This window comes from Anabrus simplex, chromosome 2 (assembly GCF_040414725.1).
Source record: "Anabrus simplex isolate iqAnaSimp1 chromosome 2, ASM4041472v1, whole genome shotgun sequence".
Classification (NCBI taxonomy): Eukaryota; Metazoa; Arthropoda; class Insecta; order Orthoptera; family Tettigoniidae; genus Anabrus; species Anabrus simplex.
Genome location: NC_090266.1, coordinates 457,456,575 through 457,475,323, shown reverse-complemented (window position 1 = coordinate 457,475,323; position 18,749 = coordinate 457,456,575). Strand labels below are relative to the sequence as shown.

The following is an 18,749-nucleotide window of genomic DNA, read 5'->3' as shown; positions in this document are numbered from 1 at the left end:
TATATGGGACTGAATCAGCAAAAGATAAAACTGTGAAAGTGGAACGGAATAAGACTTTTCTTATGAACTGTGCTAGTAAAAGAAGACTAAGTTAATACTATATCACTTAAATTTGATAATTTTAAAGAATTAAGGCCTCCTGTTTGAGCATGTTAACCAATGTTGCAACGTTTGAAGTTTAATAAGGTGATTTCTGCTGATAATCATACTACTTCTCCGCAAACCTAAGGAGATGCATTTTTTGAGAACTAACGAATGATGACATTGGCGGAGTCGAAATTTTTCAAGTTTATCCTCTGCTCTTTGGTCTTTTCGCCAACTATTTTATTGTCACTAGTTCAGTGCAAAACTTCAGGTTTGGAGAGAAGGCTCGGCTTGAGACGTACCCTAAGCCTATTTTCTCCCTAAATGTCGCCTATAATTATAGAAATATAACAATTGTTTCATAAATGTTCAGTTGGATAAGCTAAAATTCATGTATATGATACACATTTTCACAATCTGATAAGATTGTTAATAACTCATCAAATGTCTCAAATTTATTTAACACAAATTGGAAAATGGACTATATTTTTAATCCGTACTGAAAATGATCTCTGTAACTTGTTTGTGTTTTGTTTGTCTTACGTCATATTTTAGCGTTATTTTGGGGATATTTTGTTCGAAATACCGTATATGCTTTTATTAGTTTCACTACATTGAAGGTGGAATTATCTTCACACAAGTTCTATGAAGTATCGTACGGTGTCAAAAATAGAAGGCTCCCGCTCATCACCGGTTTGGTTATACATCGTCAATTCATTGATGAAACTGTGGTCGATTACCATTTCAAATCTCATGACATGTTATCATCGTCTTCTTCTTCTTCTTCTTTCTCTTTTTCTCGTGTGACAGACTGTGTTTTTCGTGATCCTATGTGAAAATGCTGCTTGAAGTTCCACACCCATGTTGCACTTGCTCACAAAGGTAAATAAAGTGATTTGGCTTCTTCGCGGGCCCATTTTTGTAAATTCATATCGTGCACTATCAAGTTGTTTGGACGAGCTTCCATACATTTCGTAAACACCAACTCGTATAACTGCTTATATTTATCTGTGACTGTTAAACTAGAAGATGGTTTGCCAATAGAATCCACTTTTGCAATATCTTCCTTAAAACGGTACAACTGCGTCTCGTGTTTCAGTGAGGAAATGTCTGCTTTGGTTTCCGCTCCTTTGCACTCAACCATGGGTTTATAATTGTTCTTTTTTATTCCATTGACCACTCTCCCCTGTTTTCAGGGCTTTGTGGGCCTTTTGATGTTGATTCCTGTTTTGATGAAAGTGCTGTAGATTCCCCTGATGGATATTCGTATTCGTCGGGAACTAACATTGTTTCAGATACTGGTTCGTATTCGTTAATATCTAAAGTCTGCGTATATATTATTTCTGTATCAGACTCTAATATATCTAATCAATACTGAAACATTGTCTCGCCTTCTTTGGTTAAAACGGGGAGCTGGAATATATTTTCTTTAAAGTGATTATAAAACGCATTCACTACGTTAAGAGGGCTCATTTTTATAGGTAGAAGCTTACTTCGGAACAACCCTACACAACTCACAATACCTCACTGCACTTTAAGTGCTCTCTCTCTCGCTCGCTTCTCCGTACATCGCGCCAGCAGTTCAAAATAACTTCACTCTGACTGGACACTGACGACCCCCACCCGCACATTTTTACCGCCCTGTAACTCGTTGATACATACACGATTGGATGTTACATTCGAGGGTTTTACATATTTCAATGTGCTCTTTCGAATGGTGTACAAATAGGTTTCAAGTTTTCTTAACATTGGTTGATGGTCCCTTGTCAGCCGTCTCGGTGTTGCTGCCCATCTCTTTCAGCTGATCCACTAACCATGTACGACTCCACTTTCCATCACCCACCACTAACTGATTTCTCTTATGTAGGCGAATGGAATCGGAGCATCTTTTGGTTTCTAAATACTTCTCTCTCCACTTCCTGTTTTAACCATATGCTCCCACGTGCACATGCCACACACTGTCCAAGATCTCATTCGCCATTATGATTGAAACAAGCCTCACTCTCATTGGACGCTTACCATTTCCCTTTCCCAGTCGCTGAACCTCGTCTAACCGGCTTCCCTGTTGCTGACCTTCAGACTTAACATTTATTAGATCTAGTACTTTAGCTACTAGATCTTCTTTGGTATCCTCCGGTAACCCGCATATAAAGATGTTTTTTACGGGTTTCCTGGTGATGATTTCTCTCTTGCCATCTCAGTTCGTTTATCTCTGTTTCCTTTTTTCACTTTGTCTTTCAAGCTTTCTATTTCCTTGTTGTTCTGAACCACTATCTCTGTTACTTTCTTTAGTTCCTCTTAGGCAATCCTTTAATTCTCTTAATTCCTTGGCTTGATCCCGTACATGTTCCCTGGAATGTTCCGCCTGGCACGCCTATTTGACAATTTCCTTTATATTTTCAACCTCTTCCCATCCAACGGCACCAGTAGGACCGGGTCCAGAGATCGTTTCCACACTTCCGATCACCAGTAGCACCACCACAACTGAAGCTGCTATCAATATTGTGATGAGCCCTGTCTGATGTCCGGTACTGTATTCATTAGCATGCTTTGCGGGTCCACTTCGCCCGTATCAACTACCTATCGCTGCGCGGTATTAATGAATAAGTATCCGCATGTCCGCACTTGTTTACTAAACAACCTTCCGCTTCGCTTGCTCGATTACAGGCATTCTGATTCCAGATTCTTTTTGTATTAAGGGCCTCATGGAACACTGTTAAATTCCTCTCGATCACCTATACAAATACCGAGAAACCGTTAGCAATGCTGTTTTTTAAATGCGAATATACTGATTTCATCCAACATAATAACTAGGAATTGAGCGATAAGTTCAGAGATGTGCTTATTTTGCGAATCTGACGAGTACTTCCAGAGATATTAAAGGGTTTCGTATGTGAAGGAAATGGACAGAAAGCTATGCGCTCCTCGCTCTGATTAACAGGGTTTGCTGCGTGACTGATGCCTTGTTGAAAAGCACACCTACCTCAGTCAATTTTTGAACGACTGTACCTTTTCCTGCGCGATGAAAGTGGTTGAAAAGCGGGAGAATGAAACAATGCTACCATATTGTATAAATAGCTGTATATGCTAACATACAAGCGGACTTTTTTCTCAAAGCGACCACTGCCTGTTGGTACAGTTACACCTTTGCTCTACGTCGCACCAACACCGACAGGTAATATGGCGACGATGGGATAAGAAAAGGCTAGGAGTCTGAAGGAAGTGACCGTGGCTTCAAGACGACGAACAAAGTTTTTTCCAATATTACCAATAAGGCAGTTAATTTCACTATATGTTACATAATATAGCCTAAAGGTCCTCATTACAAGGCACAGAAAAACATTCTATTACAGCAGAAGAGAAACTTGAGCAATACTAAGGTAAGGAAATTAATGAAATTAAAATTTCGTGGAAGGTTATAAAATTATATTTTACTGTCTATATTTTCTTTCATACTATACATAATTCTTCTAAAATGTTAAAATCTGTTTGGAATGGAATAAAATCAAATTGTGTTCGATCATTAATTTTTCGCAATCCATGAATACCACTGCTGACAGGCTTGAACTGGCGCAAGGAAACCGACAGCGAACTGTTTGATTCGCTTTAGTGGCGCTAGATAGCATCAGCTCGCGCGTGATTAAACGAGAATTTCAAACTATTCAAACTATTCATAAAATATAGCACTAGCTCGAGCGGGTAGCATGTAGTCTTTCCGTAACCTCAGCCTCATGCCTGCACATATGGAACTCTTTAATATCTCCAAAAGTACTTCGTCAGATTTGCAAAATAAGTACTTCACTGAATTTGTCAGTTGATTCTTAGTTGTTCTATTGGGTGAAATTAGTATAGTCCTTGCAAAAAGAGAGATGTTGCTAACTGTTTCTCGGTAACTACGTATGTGATGAAGAAGAAATGGACAGTGGCTTTTGAGCCCCTTAATACAATTTAAGAATTTAGAAACAGATTGTATATTAAACGGATAAGAAGATATTTGAGGTGAATAACCTAGTTGAATAACCCTGTATGTAAGAAAACATAAAGGTCCAATAATACTGTTTTGATTACCCTCTTAATGATTACATGATCAGATAATGCTTCAGCTACTCTAATTCTCTGAGTTCTATTTTCTAGAAATATAGCCACTCATTCAGTCACTCGTTTGTCTAGTCCAGTTGTACTCTTTTTTGCCAGTAGTCTTCCATGTTCTACCTTATCAAATACCTTAGATAGGTCAATCGCGATACAGGCTATTTCACCTCTCCTGCTTTATCTTGTTAGAATCTTACAGTTGAGCTTCAGTGGAATAACCTTTCCCAAACCTGAACTGCTTTCTATCGAACCAGTTATTAATTACGTAAACATGTCTAATATAATCAGAAATAATGCTTTTCCAAAGCTTACATGCAACATATGTCAAACTAACTGGCCTTTAATTTTCGGCTTTATGTTTATCACCCTTTCCTTTACACAGGAGCTACTATATTAACTCTCCTTTCACTTGGTATAGCTCCTTCATGCAAACAGTAATCACATAAGTACTTCAGATATGGCACTATATCCCAACACACTGTCTTTATTACACTGACTGACAGAGCAAATGCAACACCAAGAAGGAGTGGTCAGAACTTTATGCCAATTGCAGGGTAGACTGACGTCACTGAGGTATGCTCATGATGTGAAATGCGCCGCTGTGCTGCGCACGTAGCGAACGATAAATGGGACACGGCGTTGGCGAATGGCCCACTTCGTACCGTGATTTCTCAGCCGACAGTCATTGTAGAACGTGTTGTCGTGTGCCACAGGACACATGTATAGCTAAGAATGCCAGGCCGCCGTCAACGGAGGCATTTCCAGCAGACAGACGACTTTACGAGGGGTATGGTGATCGGGTTGAGAAGGGCAGGTTGGTCGCTTCGTCAAATCGCAGCCGATACCCATAGGGATGTGTCCACGGTGCAGCGCCTGTGGCGAAGATGGTTGGCGCAGGGACATGTGGCACGTGCGAGGGGTCCAGGCGCAGCCCGGGTGACATCAGCACGCGAGGATCGGCGCATCCGCCGCCAAGCGGTGGCAGCCCCGCACGCCACGTCAACCGCCATTCTTCAGCATGTGCAAGACACCCTGGCTGTTCCAATATCGACCAGAACAATTTCCCGTCGATTGGTTGAAGGAGGCCTGCACTCCCTGCGTCCGCTCAGAAGACTACCATTGACTCCACAGCATAGACGTGCACGCCTGGCATGGTGCCGGGCTAGAGCGACTTGGATGAGGGAATGGCGGAACGTCGTGTTCTCCGATGAGTCACGCTTCTGTTCTGTCAGTGATAGTCACCGCAGACGAGTGTGGCGTCGGCGTGTAGAAAGGTCAAATCCGGCAGTAACTGTGGAGCGCCCTACCGCTAGACAACGCGGCATCATGGTTTGGGGCGCTATTGCGTATGATTCCACGTCACCTCTAGTGCGTATTCAAGGCACCTTAAATGCCCACCGCAACGTGCAGCATGTGCTGCGGCCCGTGGCACTCCCGTACCTTCAGGGGCTTCCCAATGCTCTGTTTCAGCAGGGTAATGCCCGCCCACACACTGCTCGCATCTCCCAACAGGCTCTACGAGGTGTACAGTTGCTTCCGTGGCCAGCGTACTCTCCGGATCTCTCACCAATCGAACACGTGTGGGATCTCATTGGACGCCGTTTGCATACTCTGCCCCAGCCTCGTACGGACGACCAACTGTGGCAAATGGTTGACAGAGAATGGAGAACCATCCCTCAGGACACCATCCGCACTCTTATTGACTCTGTACCTCGACGTGTTTCTGCGTACATCGCCACTGCGATTTGCTCTGTACTGTATATCCCCAGAAATCTTATAAATTCCAGATGCTTTTCTGATTTTCAACTTTTGTGTTTTCATGTAAACGTCTTTGTTATCGTACGCATATGTCAATACTTCGTTAGTATTAGTAGTCAACTCCAATATCTGGACATTTTCCTTGTAACCAACAATCTTCACATTCTGCTGACTGAATACGTCTGATTTATGTAGATCCTCGCGTAAACACTCCCCTTGTTCGTTAATGATTCCTGAAATGAACTTCTTTGAACCTGTTTCTGCTTTACAGTAGGTACCTATACATACACATCCGTTTTTCCGTAAAATTTGTATCACTCCAATTATACTTGCCATCCTGATATCTTTAGCTGACTTGTTTACTATATTCAAGTTCCTAGTAAGAGACTTCAATTACTCCTTACTTCCAAAATCACTTCTAACTCTCCTTCTTAGTCTCGTAACTTCTCTGTTATAAGGTAGCGGGTCTTTACCAGCCCTTACCCCCTTTAAAAGTACACACATGTTTTCACATTCCTTTAAACCCATCGCATAGTCTGCTTACATTTTTATTTGCCGTTTTCCACCGATCATAATTACTTTTTAAAAACTCCCTCATGCCTGTCTTATAAGCCATATGGTACTTCCTAATAGTCCTACATTTACGATATTTCTTATTCACGTTTTTAACTGCGACAAAAGCATCTTCGTGATCACTATTACCATCTATTACTTCAGTTTAACGTGCCAGTAAATCTACCGACACAAGGCTGACGTATTTGAGCACCCTCAGATACCACCGGACTGAGCTAGGATCGAACCTGCCAAGTTGGGCTAAGAAGGCCAGCGTTCTACCGTCCGACCTACTGAGGCCGTCCTATGAATACTGCAGCCGAAGAAGTAGACGTTTAAAAGCAAATCAATTCAACTTACGTATAGTGCCCCAATGAACAATTGTAATTATGTATTCTATGAATATATAAACCTACCATCCGAGCTATAGCACTGCTCACGTTCGTCTTGGGGCTATAATCCGTCAACGGCCCACGTACATCAGATGGAGACATGGACTTCACTTCCGCCTTGCCGCTTGTAGCGTTGAAACCTAGCTGCAAAATAAGTCATACAGTTACAGTATATATGGGTGAAATTTAGGAACCATTCTTATTTTACTTGTACTTATACTTAGTTGTACTTAGTTATAATGATACTTTGCACGCTGCGCAGTCGCCAGCGGGATACAGGAGAGCGTATCTACACGACGCCACAGAAGATGACTACCGCAGCAGCAGTAGTCGAAACGTCAGGAAGAAGCGAGAGGAGTGGACCACGGCATAATAGCCCGGAAAATTTTTATTATATTGACACCGGCCGTGTAAGCCTTCATACCTCATACTTTAATGTCTAGTATAATCAGAAAGAATGCTTTCCCAAAGTTTACATGCAATGCATGTCAAACTTACTGGCCTGTAATTTTCAGCTTTGTGTCTATCACCCTTTCCTTTATTCACAGGGCTACTATAGCAACTCTCCATTCATTTGGTACAGCTTCTTCATGCAAACAATAACCAAATAAGTACTTCAGATATGGTACTATATCCCAACCCATTTTCTTTAGTATAACCCCCGAAACCTTACCAATTCCAGCTGCTTTCCTAGTTTTCAACTTTTTGTATCTTACTGCAAATGTCCTTGTTGTCATAGGTAAATTTTAATACTTCTTTAATATTAGTCACCTCCTCTATCTGGACATTATCATTGTAACCAAAAATCTTTACATACTGCTGACTGAATACTTCTGCCTTTTTGGAGATTCTCACATACACACTCCCCTTGTTTATTAACGATTCCTGGAATGTCATTTTTGGAACCTGTTTCTGCTATAAAGTACCTATACATTCTCCTCCATTTTCACTAAAATTTTATGACCGCCAATTATGCTTGCCATCATGTTATCCTTAGCTGACTTCATTGCTATATTGAATTTCCTAGTAAGTTGCTTGAATTTCTCATTACTTCCACAGCCATTTCTAACTCTATTTCTTTCCAACCTGCAACTCTACGTTAGTCTCTTCACTTCTCTATTATAATATAGAGGGTCTTTGCTATTCCTTACCACCTTGAACGTACAAACCTATTTTCTCATTCCTCAACAATTGCTTTAAACCCATCCCAGGATCTGTTTATATTTTTATTTACCGTTTTCCACCGATCATAGTTACTTTTTAAAAACTCCCTCATGACTGTTTTCATCAGCCATATGGTACTGCCTAATATTCCTAATTTTAATACCTTCCTTTCTTTCACATTCATGTTTAACTACCACAAAAACAGCTTCGTGATCATTTATACAATATATTACTTCGGTTTCTCTATAGAGCTCATCTGGTTTTACCAGCACCACATCCCGGAAATTCTTCCCTTTAGTTGGTTCCATCACTTTCTGAATCAGGTGCCCTTCCCATATTAACTTATTTGCCATTTGTTGTTTATGCTTCCTGTCGTTCGCATTACATTCCCAATTGACACTTGGTAAATTGAGATCACCCGCTACAATCACGTTCCTTTCCTTATCGTTTCCCACATAGCCGATTATCTTATCAAATAATTCTGAATGAGCGTCAGCGCTATCCATTCCCGGTCTGTACACTCCAAAGACATCAAGTTGCCTATTATCTTTAGAGATCAGACTTACACCTAGAATTTCTTGTTTGTCATCTTTAATATTTTCGTAGCTTACAAATTCTTCTTTCACCAGAATGAATACTCCCCCTCCTATGATTCCTATCCTATCTCTACTATACACACTCCAGTTATGTGAGAAAATTTCTGCAACCATTATATCATTTCTCAGCCATGATTCAACTCCTATTGCAATATCTGGTAAGTATATATCTATTAAATTACTTAATTCTATTCCTTTCTTTACAATACTTCTACAATCCAACACTAACATTTTTTGTAATTCCTATTTGACTTCCAGTTCCTTGTTCCCTTATCACCGCTCCCTAGGCCACCCCGTTTCCCTTAATGTACCTGCATATAACCCTTGTATTCCAATTTCCTAATTTATATGTACCTGTACCACTGCTATTTAATTGGAGACCATCCTAGAGCAGATACCTATCTTCTACCCACCCATTAGGATCTAGAAATCTCACTCGCGTATTCCCACACACCCACTCCACCGTCTCATTTAAATCCCCAATTACCTTCCAGCCAGTATCCCTCCCACACAGTATTCCACTGATAACAATCTCCGCTTCCTTAAACTAAACCTGTGCTGCGTTTACCAGGTCCCACACATCCCCAGCTATTGTTGGTGGTTATACCTGCTTGTCTTACGTTGTTAGTACCTACGTGAAACACTACCTCCTTCTCCTTACCCTCCTCCTTTTCTTCTACTTTCCTCAACATCTGCCTTAACCTAATTCTTGGATAACACTCTACCCTGGTTCCCTTTCCTTCACATAATTTCCCCACATTTCTAACAGTGGAATCCCCCATGACCAGAGCCTCATCCCTACCCACCGCATTTGATCCCCTCCCCTCCTGGTCAGTCTTATCTTTCCTGACAGCTGCAGAATCTACTTCCTCCTCCCTTTTCTCCGTCCCAAGACCCTTTTCCACCTGTCTTTTCCTATCACTGTTCCACATTTCCCTTTCCTACATTTTCCCTTCCTCCTACTTCCACACTTCTCAGCAACAGTTCCCTGTTCCTCATCTTCCGTATGATGTTCTACCTGCAGTGACTCGTACCGATTTCTCACAGACACCTGTCCTGAATTCTGATCCTGAATTCTGATCCTTAGCCTACAATCTCCTTCCCCTTAAAACATTAGGCCACCTGTCCTCTGCAATTCCTCTTTCTTTCCCATCCCTCTCTTACACCTACCGCATCCTGTACATTCTTTGAGGGAGGCCTACTTTCCTTCCTGTCCTCTGAGAAAATCCTAATTATCTCCCTCAAACTCTCCAACTCCTCCCTCATACTCCTTAATGCCTGGCCACACCCACAGTTCCTACACTTGCACTCCTTAGTCATTCTTTACTGAATAATGAAAAGAAAAGGATAAATAAATTATTCTGTGCAAGATAAAAATGAAAGGAAAGAAATATTGTCTAAGATAGTTCTCAAAGATCACACGGCAATAAGGTTATTAATGTAGGCTACTACTACACCACAATACTACTTAGTTGTACGACTTTTTCCTACAACACACAAACAGGCTAAAATTGCTGTTGGTTACTGAAAAGAGAAAATAATACACTAGAATTACACAGTTCTAAACTTCAGTTAAGTCTACCCTAATTACTACAACAGAATTCTAGGGAGAGAATTATGACAGATACTATACTACACAAATATTTCAGAGTAATAGAATAAACATACTAATTTCTAATAAGATACTATAATACACTACAATAATTACGAACTACACGCTCAGGTACTATATTACACTACAATAATTTTTAACTACGATCAGACGTATCCTAATTACAACAGATTATTACTAAGCACTAACAGAAATGGAAATTACAATTAAAGTTTGAAATTCGCAAGACTACTAAAAATAATAGAATAAGGACACTTCTAATAAGTTACTACAATACACTACAATAATTTTTAAACTACGTTCTGACGTATCCTCATTACAATAGATTATTACTAAGCACAAATAGAAATGAAAATACACTTAAGAAAAAGGAAATTGCAACACCATGAAGGCATTGGTCGTTTGTATTGATTTTCAAGATATGGAACGATGCTATGTAGGTATGTAAACGATCAACGTTTCAGACCCATTGGATTGTTGCTACAGGTCTCCCCACGTGATTGGTCGCGGAGGAATCAACTCCAGTATACGGACTCTGGTGTAGCGTAGTTGACTTGCAGTCTGTGCAGTGAAGTGTTCCCCGTCAAACATGTCTCGACGACAGAGAAGAGCACGCTATCAACAACTGTCGCCGTTTGAGAGGGCTCGAATAATTGGCTGTGTGAGACTGGATTATCGCTAAGGACTGTCGCTGCACGTGTTGGCCGACAGGCATCTATCGATACAACGTGTATGGCAGCAGTGTTCAAATGAAGGTACCCACACTCGTAGACCTGGCACAGGCCCAGCGCGACAGACAACTGTGAGAGAGGATCGCCGCATCATTCGGATGGCCCGGATGGAACCCCATGCAACAGCAGCGCAAATTCGAGCAGCTTTGGCACCCCACGTTACACAACACACAGTTGGTAATCGCCTGCGTGCAGTTGGCTTACGAGCCCGTGTCCCTGCAGAAGGTGTTCCATTGACCCCACAACGGCGACGTGTAAGGCTGGCCTGGTGTCGAGAAAGATCGACGTGGGTCGACGAATGGCATAGGGTTGTCTTTAGTGATGTATCACGCTTCTGTCTTGCCCGCAGTGATCGCCGGAATCGTGTGCGCCGATGTACCGGGGAGAGGGGCCGCCCAGATCTTATTGTCGAGAGGTACACAAGGCCAACACCAAGCATTATGGTCTGGGGAGCTTTTGGCTTTAATGTGAAATCACAATTAGTGCTTGTTGAGGGCACTATGACTGCTCGACAGTACGTTGATAGGGTACTCAATCCAGTGGTTGTCCCTATGATGGCGAACATTACTAATGGGATATTGCAGCAGGACTATGCCCGGGTTCACACTACACGCATCTCCAGAGAAGCTCTCCACGACATCACAACCTTAGAATGGCCCGCCAGATCCCCGGACGTCAGTCCTACTGAGCATGTGTGGGACATGATGGGTCGACAACTGGCGAACCGTTCTCAGCCACCCACAACTCTGGAACAACTGACCCGTGCAGTGCAGCAAGCACGGGCCACAATTCCTCAGGAAGCGATCCAGGGCCTTATTGACTCCATGCCTCGACGAATTCATCGATGTATCGCAGCTCGTGGTGGGTATATCCTGTATTGATTGTTGTCCAAACTTGCGGTCAGGGGACCTGAAAGTGTAATCATCGAATCACAACCGAACACTCGTCCCGCATGTTCAATTGCAGCAATGTAGCACCACTTCTTCTGGGTCTTGAAATTTCCATTTTCTTCAGTGTACCAATGAGACCTGAAGTTAGAAAATCGCTACGTTATAAACAGTATGTGGGATGTGTTTAAAGCAGTTTTTGAGGAATTTGGAAACAGGCATTGTATTACTTGAGCTTCACCTTCAGCTTCGTTGTGATTTCTAAAAAAATCTGTCATCAAAATTCTTACAATACCAACAATTCAACTTGTTAGCGAGAATCATTGTGTTTTAAATGTACACGTTTTACCTCGTACAAACATAATCTAGGCAAGAGCACAAAATATTTCATTTTAAATTTCTAAAAATACATTCAAACCGTATAGATTTTCGTGTTTTCATTCAGATTAATGAACGTTCAATGTTTCTCGACAAAATTTAATTCCTATTGACCCGTTGCAAGACAAAATATACGGCTTCCATAAGGTATTTTGCTTGTGAATGACAAAAAACCTCACCACTGAGGTAGTGAACAGTAGACTGGTAACTCAGCAATTCAGCTATAGATCATATATTTCTACAAAAATGCTAATCTATTAAGCTCCGGAAGCTGAAGGTGAAGCTCAAGTGATACAATGCCTGTTTTCAAATTCCTCAACAACTGTTTTAAACCCACCCCACATACTGTTGATATTTTTATTTACCATTTTTCACGGACCATTCCTTACGCCTGTCTGTCTTATCGCCAGATGGTATTACCTAAAAGTCCTACTTTTACAACCTTCCTTTCTATGAGATTTATTTTTAACACTTCCTGATCACTTATACCATCTATTACTTCAGTTCCTCTATAGAATTCATCTGATTCACCAGCACCATGTCTAGAATATTCTTCCCTCTATTTGGTCCCATCACTTCCTGATTTTTCTGTCCATCCAAGATTAGCTTATGCACCGTTTGTTGCTCATGTTTCCTGTATTAGCATTTGCATTTAGTAAATTGAGACCACCCGCTACAGTCGCGTTCCTTTCGGTGTCATTTTTCCACATCAGTGTCAGTGCCACCCTTTACAGGTCTGTACATCCCAAAAACATCAAGTTACCTATTATCTTCAGCAGTCTAGCTCGAGCGGTCGAGGAGAGAGGTTGCGTAGTGAAGTGCGTGCTGTGAACATGGTCGGTATTGAGCAGCACCGGGCCACTATTGGCAAATGGCAGGCGAAGCAGAAGAAGGAGAACAGGAATGGATTGGTGATAAGTAAGGACGGATTAAAAATGGGTGAAGCGGTGCTGGTAGTGGCAGTGATAGCGGTGCTACTGGTTATTGGTGGGGTGGAATTAAACCCAGGCCCAAATACCAGTGGAAAATATAGCACGGAGGATTTGGCCGCACTCAGGGTGGTTGTGAGTGAAGTAATGCAGGAAAAATGCCAGTGGGAGAAGGTGCAGGAAATAAAGGACATGATGGAGGAGCAGAAAAAGGAGATAGGGAACATGAAGAAATGGCTGGAAACGAGGACGGAGGAATCTAGCAAGAGAGTGGATAATAATGAGAAAGAAATCGAGTTATTGAGAGGGGAAGTGAAACATCTGAAAGATGAGATGATGATGATGAAGAAAGAAGCGGAGGAGTACAAGTAGGAGAGATTGAAGAAAGCCATATTTGTATATGGATTTGAGGAAGGTGTGAGGGAGGGCAAGATTGAACTGATAGCCAAGGTGGTCGAAGTCATACGTGATACAATGAAGATAAACTTTAGTCAGGTAGACATAGACGATGAAGAGAGAGTTGGTAAAACTAAAGGTCGGAGGCCAATTAGGGTAAAATTTTTCTCAACCTTAATGGCAGAAATTGTGTTATGTAACAGTAATAATGTACAGGGACAGAAAATAAGGGTGAAAAGGGACATGGGAAGATAAGGAAGTGAAAATATGAGGATCCTGAATAGGTACCTATGGAGAGCGAGGAACCAGGGGCTAAAGGCCCGAATAAGAGGTCTGAGGTTGGAGGTGACAAACGGGCGATGGGTTAGAGTGCACTCAGTGGCGAAGCTAAAGGAGATGGACAAAAACGAGAGTGTTGAGGGTGGTGAGATGACAAGGCAAGATGGGAAGAAGAAAGATGAAAAGGAGAGGAGGAGAGATGTGGAAGGAGAGGAGATCCAGAAGAGAACGGGCAGTGCAGTCGGGATACAGAAGATCAAGATAGTGAAGTGGATAGTAAGAGTGAGCAGCAAGAAACTGTGAGAGCAGAGTGTAGTGTTGCAGTGAGCAAGAAAGAACAAGGGAAGACGAATCAACAGGAAGGTAAAGCAATTATGAGTAAAAAAAGAAGTATCAGTTTGAAAGACCTAAGGGAAAAAAAGTCGGAATGGGAAGGGGGATAGGGAGGATGGGGAAAGGAATAGATCGGTTAAAAGAGACGGAAGGGATACAAGGGTGAGAGGTCGATAACGACTGAGAGGTCGATAACGACTAGGAGCAAGATCAGAGGGGGAGACTCAGAAGGGTGTGAGGGAAAGTTATAACTATATTGGAAAATAGGATGTGTAAATATAGAGGGATTAGTGAACAAACTAGGAAATAAGAAAGTGCGGGTAGAAATTGAAAGTTTCGATGTGGTGGCACTCTTGGAGACGTGGCTAGAAACAGGGAAGGAGATGGCTTGGAAGGGGTTTGTGATAAAATATAAATATAGAAGAAAAGAGAGGATTAGGGGTCACGCATCAGGAGGGATGATAGTTCTAATTAGAGAAGAAATTAGTGAAATGATAGAGGATATGGAGACCGATATGAAAGAAACCATATGGTTGAGATTGAATATGGGAGGGGTTGAGAGAAGGAGGAAGAAAATAAATCTAGCTTTTGTTTACTGCCATCCTAGTAATTCAGCATATGCAAATAAGTATTTTTTGAAGAGTTATTGGTAGATATTGGTAGGATAAGAGGAATGTTTCCAGGGGAAGAGGATATGTTGTTATTCGGGGATTGGAACGCGAGAATAGGGGAACAGAGCCCAGTATATAGTAGGGAGGATGGAATGTGTATGTTGAAAAGTAGAAGGAATGAGGACAAAATTATAAACAGTTATGGAAAGAAGCTCCTAGAGATATGTGCTGTGGGAAATTTGTATATTCTGAATGGGTGGATAGAGGGTGACAGGATGGGGAAATTGACATATGTTACTGAGAAGGGTGGTAGTGTGATAGATATGGTTTTAAGTTCGGAAGGGGTGGTTGAGGATATTGTAAGAATGGAAATAGGAGACTGGATTGAATCACACCATTTCCCGGTGAGGGTTATGCTGAAAAGGGGGGAAGAGAAGTGTACAGGGAAGGAGGATGAAACGAATGATAAACGAGGGAGTGGATATAATAAGTATAAATGGTCAGAGAAGGTGGGCCGGGATTGGAATAGGGTAGTAAAAGAGGAGTTACAACTTCTGAAATATGGGCGTTAAAAGAGAATAATACTGATAAAGCCTTGGAATTGCTGCTACATCCAATAAAGACAATAGCGCAGAAGGCGAAAGCTAGAAAGAGAAATAAGAAAAAGGGAGAAGAATGGTTTAATAGGGAGTATGAAGGAATGCGGAGGAAGGTGATGGACGCGTTAGGAGAATATAGAAGGAAAGGTGGGGGCCAAGAAAGGGAGATTTTCTGTAAATTGAGGAAGGAGTATAAAAAGAAAATCTGTGAGACAAAAAAGGCGTGGTTAGAGGAACAAATTGAAGCCATAAATAATGATTGCAAGACAAATAATTTTGAGAGAGTTTGGGACAAGATTAATAAAATTATTAAGGGTGGAAGGAATATAGAAAAAACGAGTATTGAGGAAGTGCAATGGGTGAGACACTTTGATGAATTACTAGGGGAAAAGGGGGAAGTAGGATGGAGAGGGATGTGGAAAGAGGTCATTTGGAGGAATAGGAGAGTGGCAATTTATGATCTGGATAAAGAAATCACAAGGGAGGATATCCTGCGAGTGATAAGCAGAGTCAGAGCGAAGTCGGCCGGGGGATGTAATGGTTTAAATAACAAGTTTCGGAAGGAAATTAGCAAAAATGAGATAATGATAGAGGGCATAGTTAAACTATTCAATAAGATATTTGAGGGAGGTAAGTACCCGAAGGAATGGGAAACAGGAATTATATGCCCTATATACAAAGGGAAGGGTAGTAGGAACAGTGTGAACAGTTATAGAGGTATATCTCTGTTGGATTCCTTGAGTAAAATATACACTGGGGTGTTAGCGAACAGAATAAGCGAGTGGGCGGAAGAAAATGAAATATTGACAGATTACCAAGGGGGATTTAGGAAAAAGAAAAGAACAGTGGATAATATAATGATAGTAAAGACTATTCTAGAAAAGTATAAGTGTATGGCTAGAAGTACGGTTTATGTAGCAGCAATAGATTTTGAGAAAGCTTTTGACAAGGTGAATAGAGAGGCCCTATTAGAGAAATTAGGCAGGCTAGGGATTTCGGAAAAGATGTTGAGGGCAGTGGAAGGAATATATAGGGTTGTCAGGTTTTGTGTAAAATTGGGAGAAGAGAGACTGAGAGTCCAAGGTGGGTTTAAAACAAGGGTGCAAGTTATCGCCAATACTGTTTATTTTATTTATCAACTATGTTTTAGAGGGGTTTGGGGCAGAAAATTGGGCTGTGCCGGTAATTAATGGTTTAGAGGTACCAGGATTGATATTTGCGGATGATGTGTTATTGAGGATTTGCGAGGAAATGGGGATTGAGAATTAATGGAAATAAGTCTAAAATATTAGTAGTCCAGGTAGACAAAAGAAGAAATATAGAAGGTAAAGGGTAATTCAGGGAGAAAGATTGGAACAGGTAAGGAAGTTGGAATATCTAGGAGTTATTTTTAATGATAAAGGAACGTGGAACGACCAGATCAAAAGGGTGAAAAACAGAGGATTGGCAGCCCTAGCCTCAGTCAGAAATTTGCTAGCCAAATACCCGGGTATCAGTTATAAAACACTGAGGCTAGTGTTAAGGTCGGTAATTTTTGGGAGGGTATTGTACGGCGCAGAAGTTTGGGGGCTGGGTGAGAAAAGAGAGGAACTAAGAAGGATTGTTAGTAGTTTTGCTAAGTTAGTAATGGGCTTACCGAGGTGCACAGCAAATGCAGGGGCGGAAGTAATGTGTGGGGAGGATTTGGAATCAGAGGGTGTGAAAAGAATAGTTAGATACTAGATGAATTTAAAAAGAAAGGAAGGTGCGAGGGTATTACAGGCAGCGTATGAACAGCAATGTAAGAGCATGTATGGGGGTGGATGGCTAGAAAAAATAAAGGGATATTTGGAGAGGATAGGATTAGGACACCTGTGGGGGAGGTCTGGTCGAAGACAGAAGTGAGAGGGATGAAGATACTTGAAAGGAGAATTAGAGATATCCATAGGCAGAAATTATTGAGGGAAAGCAGACTGAGAAACTCGCTGAATGTTTTGACGAAAATAGAGGAGATAGCAGGGTTGAATATTAGATACGTTGATAGGTCAAAACGGTATGGGATGATGTGGTAGCTGTTAGGACTGCAAAGGAATACAGGGTGGCTGCAGGGGAGGGATAAGACAAGGTGTATACTTTGTGGAGCTGTGAATGATGAATTTCATTTGCTAAGAGACTGTGAGGAAACGAGGGAGATAAGACATGGATTGTTGAGTGCCGAGCATCGGAAAATATTGGGGAGAGGGGATGAGAAAGCAATCTTAAGATGGATTATTGAACAGTGGGAAAAAGGGGGTGAATTGAACAGGTGTTTATGTGCGGCAAAAAAGGCCCGAGAGAGTAAAATGAAGGAGGGTAAGTTAGAGGGTGGACAAGGGGGTAGGGGGGTAGAATAGTTATGTATGTATATGGGAAGAGTGTGTATATAAGGGAAGGGGATAATGGATGATAATATTATAATGGGTTAGAGAATATAGGAGTTGAGTACTTAGTTAAGTATGTGGAGTTGGGTAATGATATGGGATTGCATGAAGGCAAGGTCTTTCTGTTTGTGTTAGAGTTGGTTGGAATGCAAGTGCTGAAATGCTGAGTGTTGTTGTTTGGAGTATTGATTAGTTGTAGGTCAGGAACAATAATGTGACGCAAGTGCAGAGCGCAATAAGGACACTTGATGAGCATGTTTGAACATTGAGTAAGTGACTGCTACAGCTAATGACTGCTAGGAATAATACTATCATATATTATTATTATTATTATTATTATTATTATTATTATTATTATTATTATTATTATTATCTTTATCGTTATTTCTCTCTTGATTCTGGGGTTTTAATTCAACGGGATGAGGGGCATGGCACGAGATTCTGAGGATGACTGCTGTGGTGACTCTATTTTGGGGGTTTTACGTTTCCGGAGTATCCAACGAAACTCATGGCATGCCCAGGGGATACTGTAATTTCTTTCCTTACCCTTTTTTGTGATATGAGTTGTCCATTATTATTATTATTATTATTATTATTATTATTATTATTATTATTATTAGGGCAGGTGCTTTTTTCTCACCATTCATGCATATTAGGAGGGAGTAAGGGAGGATGGGCAAGTGAGAAAGACGGGGTGGGTAAGGCCCACTCCAAATAAGCCAAGGAAGGGAAGAATACGATAGGTTGGATAGGGGAGGAGAGAGGATCCAGTTAGATGTGGACCGTCGTAATGGAATGGTGAGAAGAAAACACACTGTCATCTGGTAGGATGGTTGGGGTTTTCCTTAGGGCCCCACAGTTAGGGCCGGCCGTGTCATCATGGGGAAGGCGGCCTTCTTCTCACCAGGGGGATATATATATATATAATCGTATGGCCTCTGCTACCGTGTGCAGACA

General features: G+C 41.5%; 1 protein-coding gene across 1 annotated transcript in view; it reads right to left on the bottom strand.

Annotated features, from left to right (window-relative positions):
- Nucleotides 1-18,749, bottom strand: part of LOC136862885 (uncharacterized) — a 159,243-nt gene that overhangs the window by 77,415 nt on the left and 63,079 nt on the right. The window contains exon 3 of the mRNA XM_067139159.2: nucleotides 6,903-7,022. Within this exon, the coding sequence (XP_066995260.1) occupies nucleotides 6,903-7,022 (120 nt within the window). The remainder of the gene's footprint in view (nucleotides 1-6,902; nucleotides 7,023-18,749) is intronic.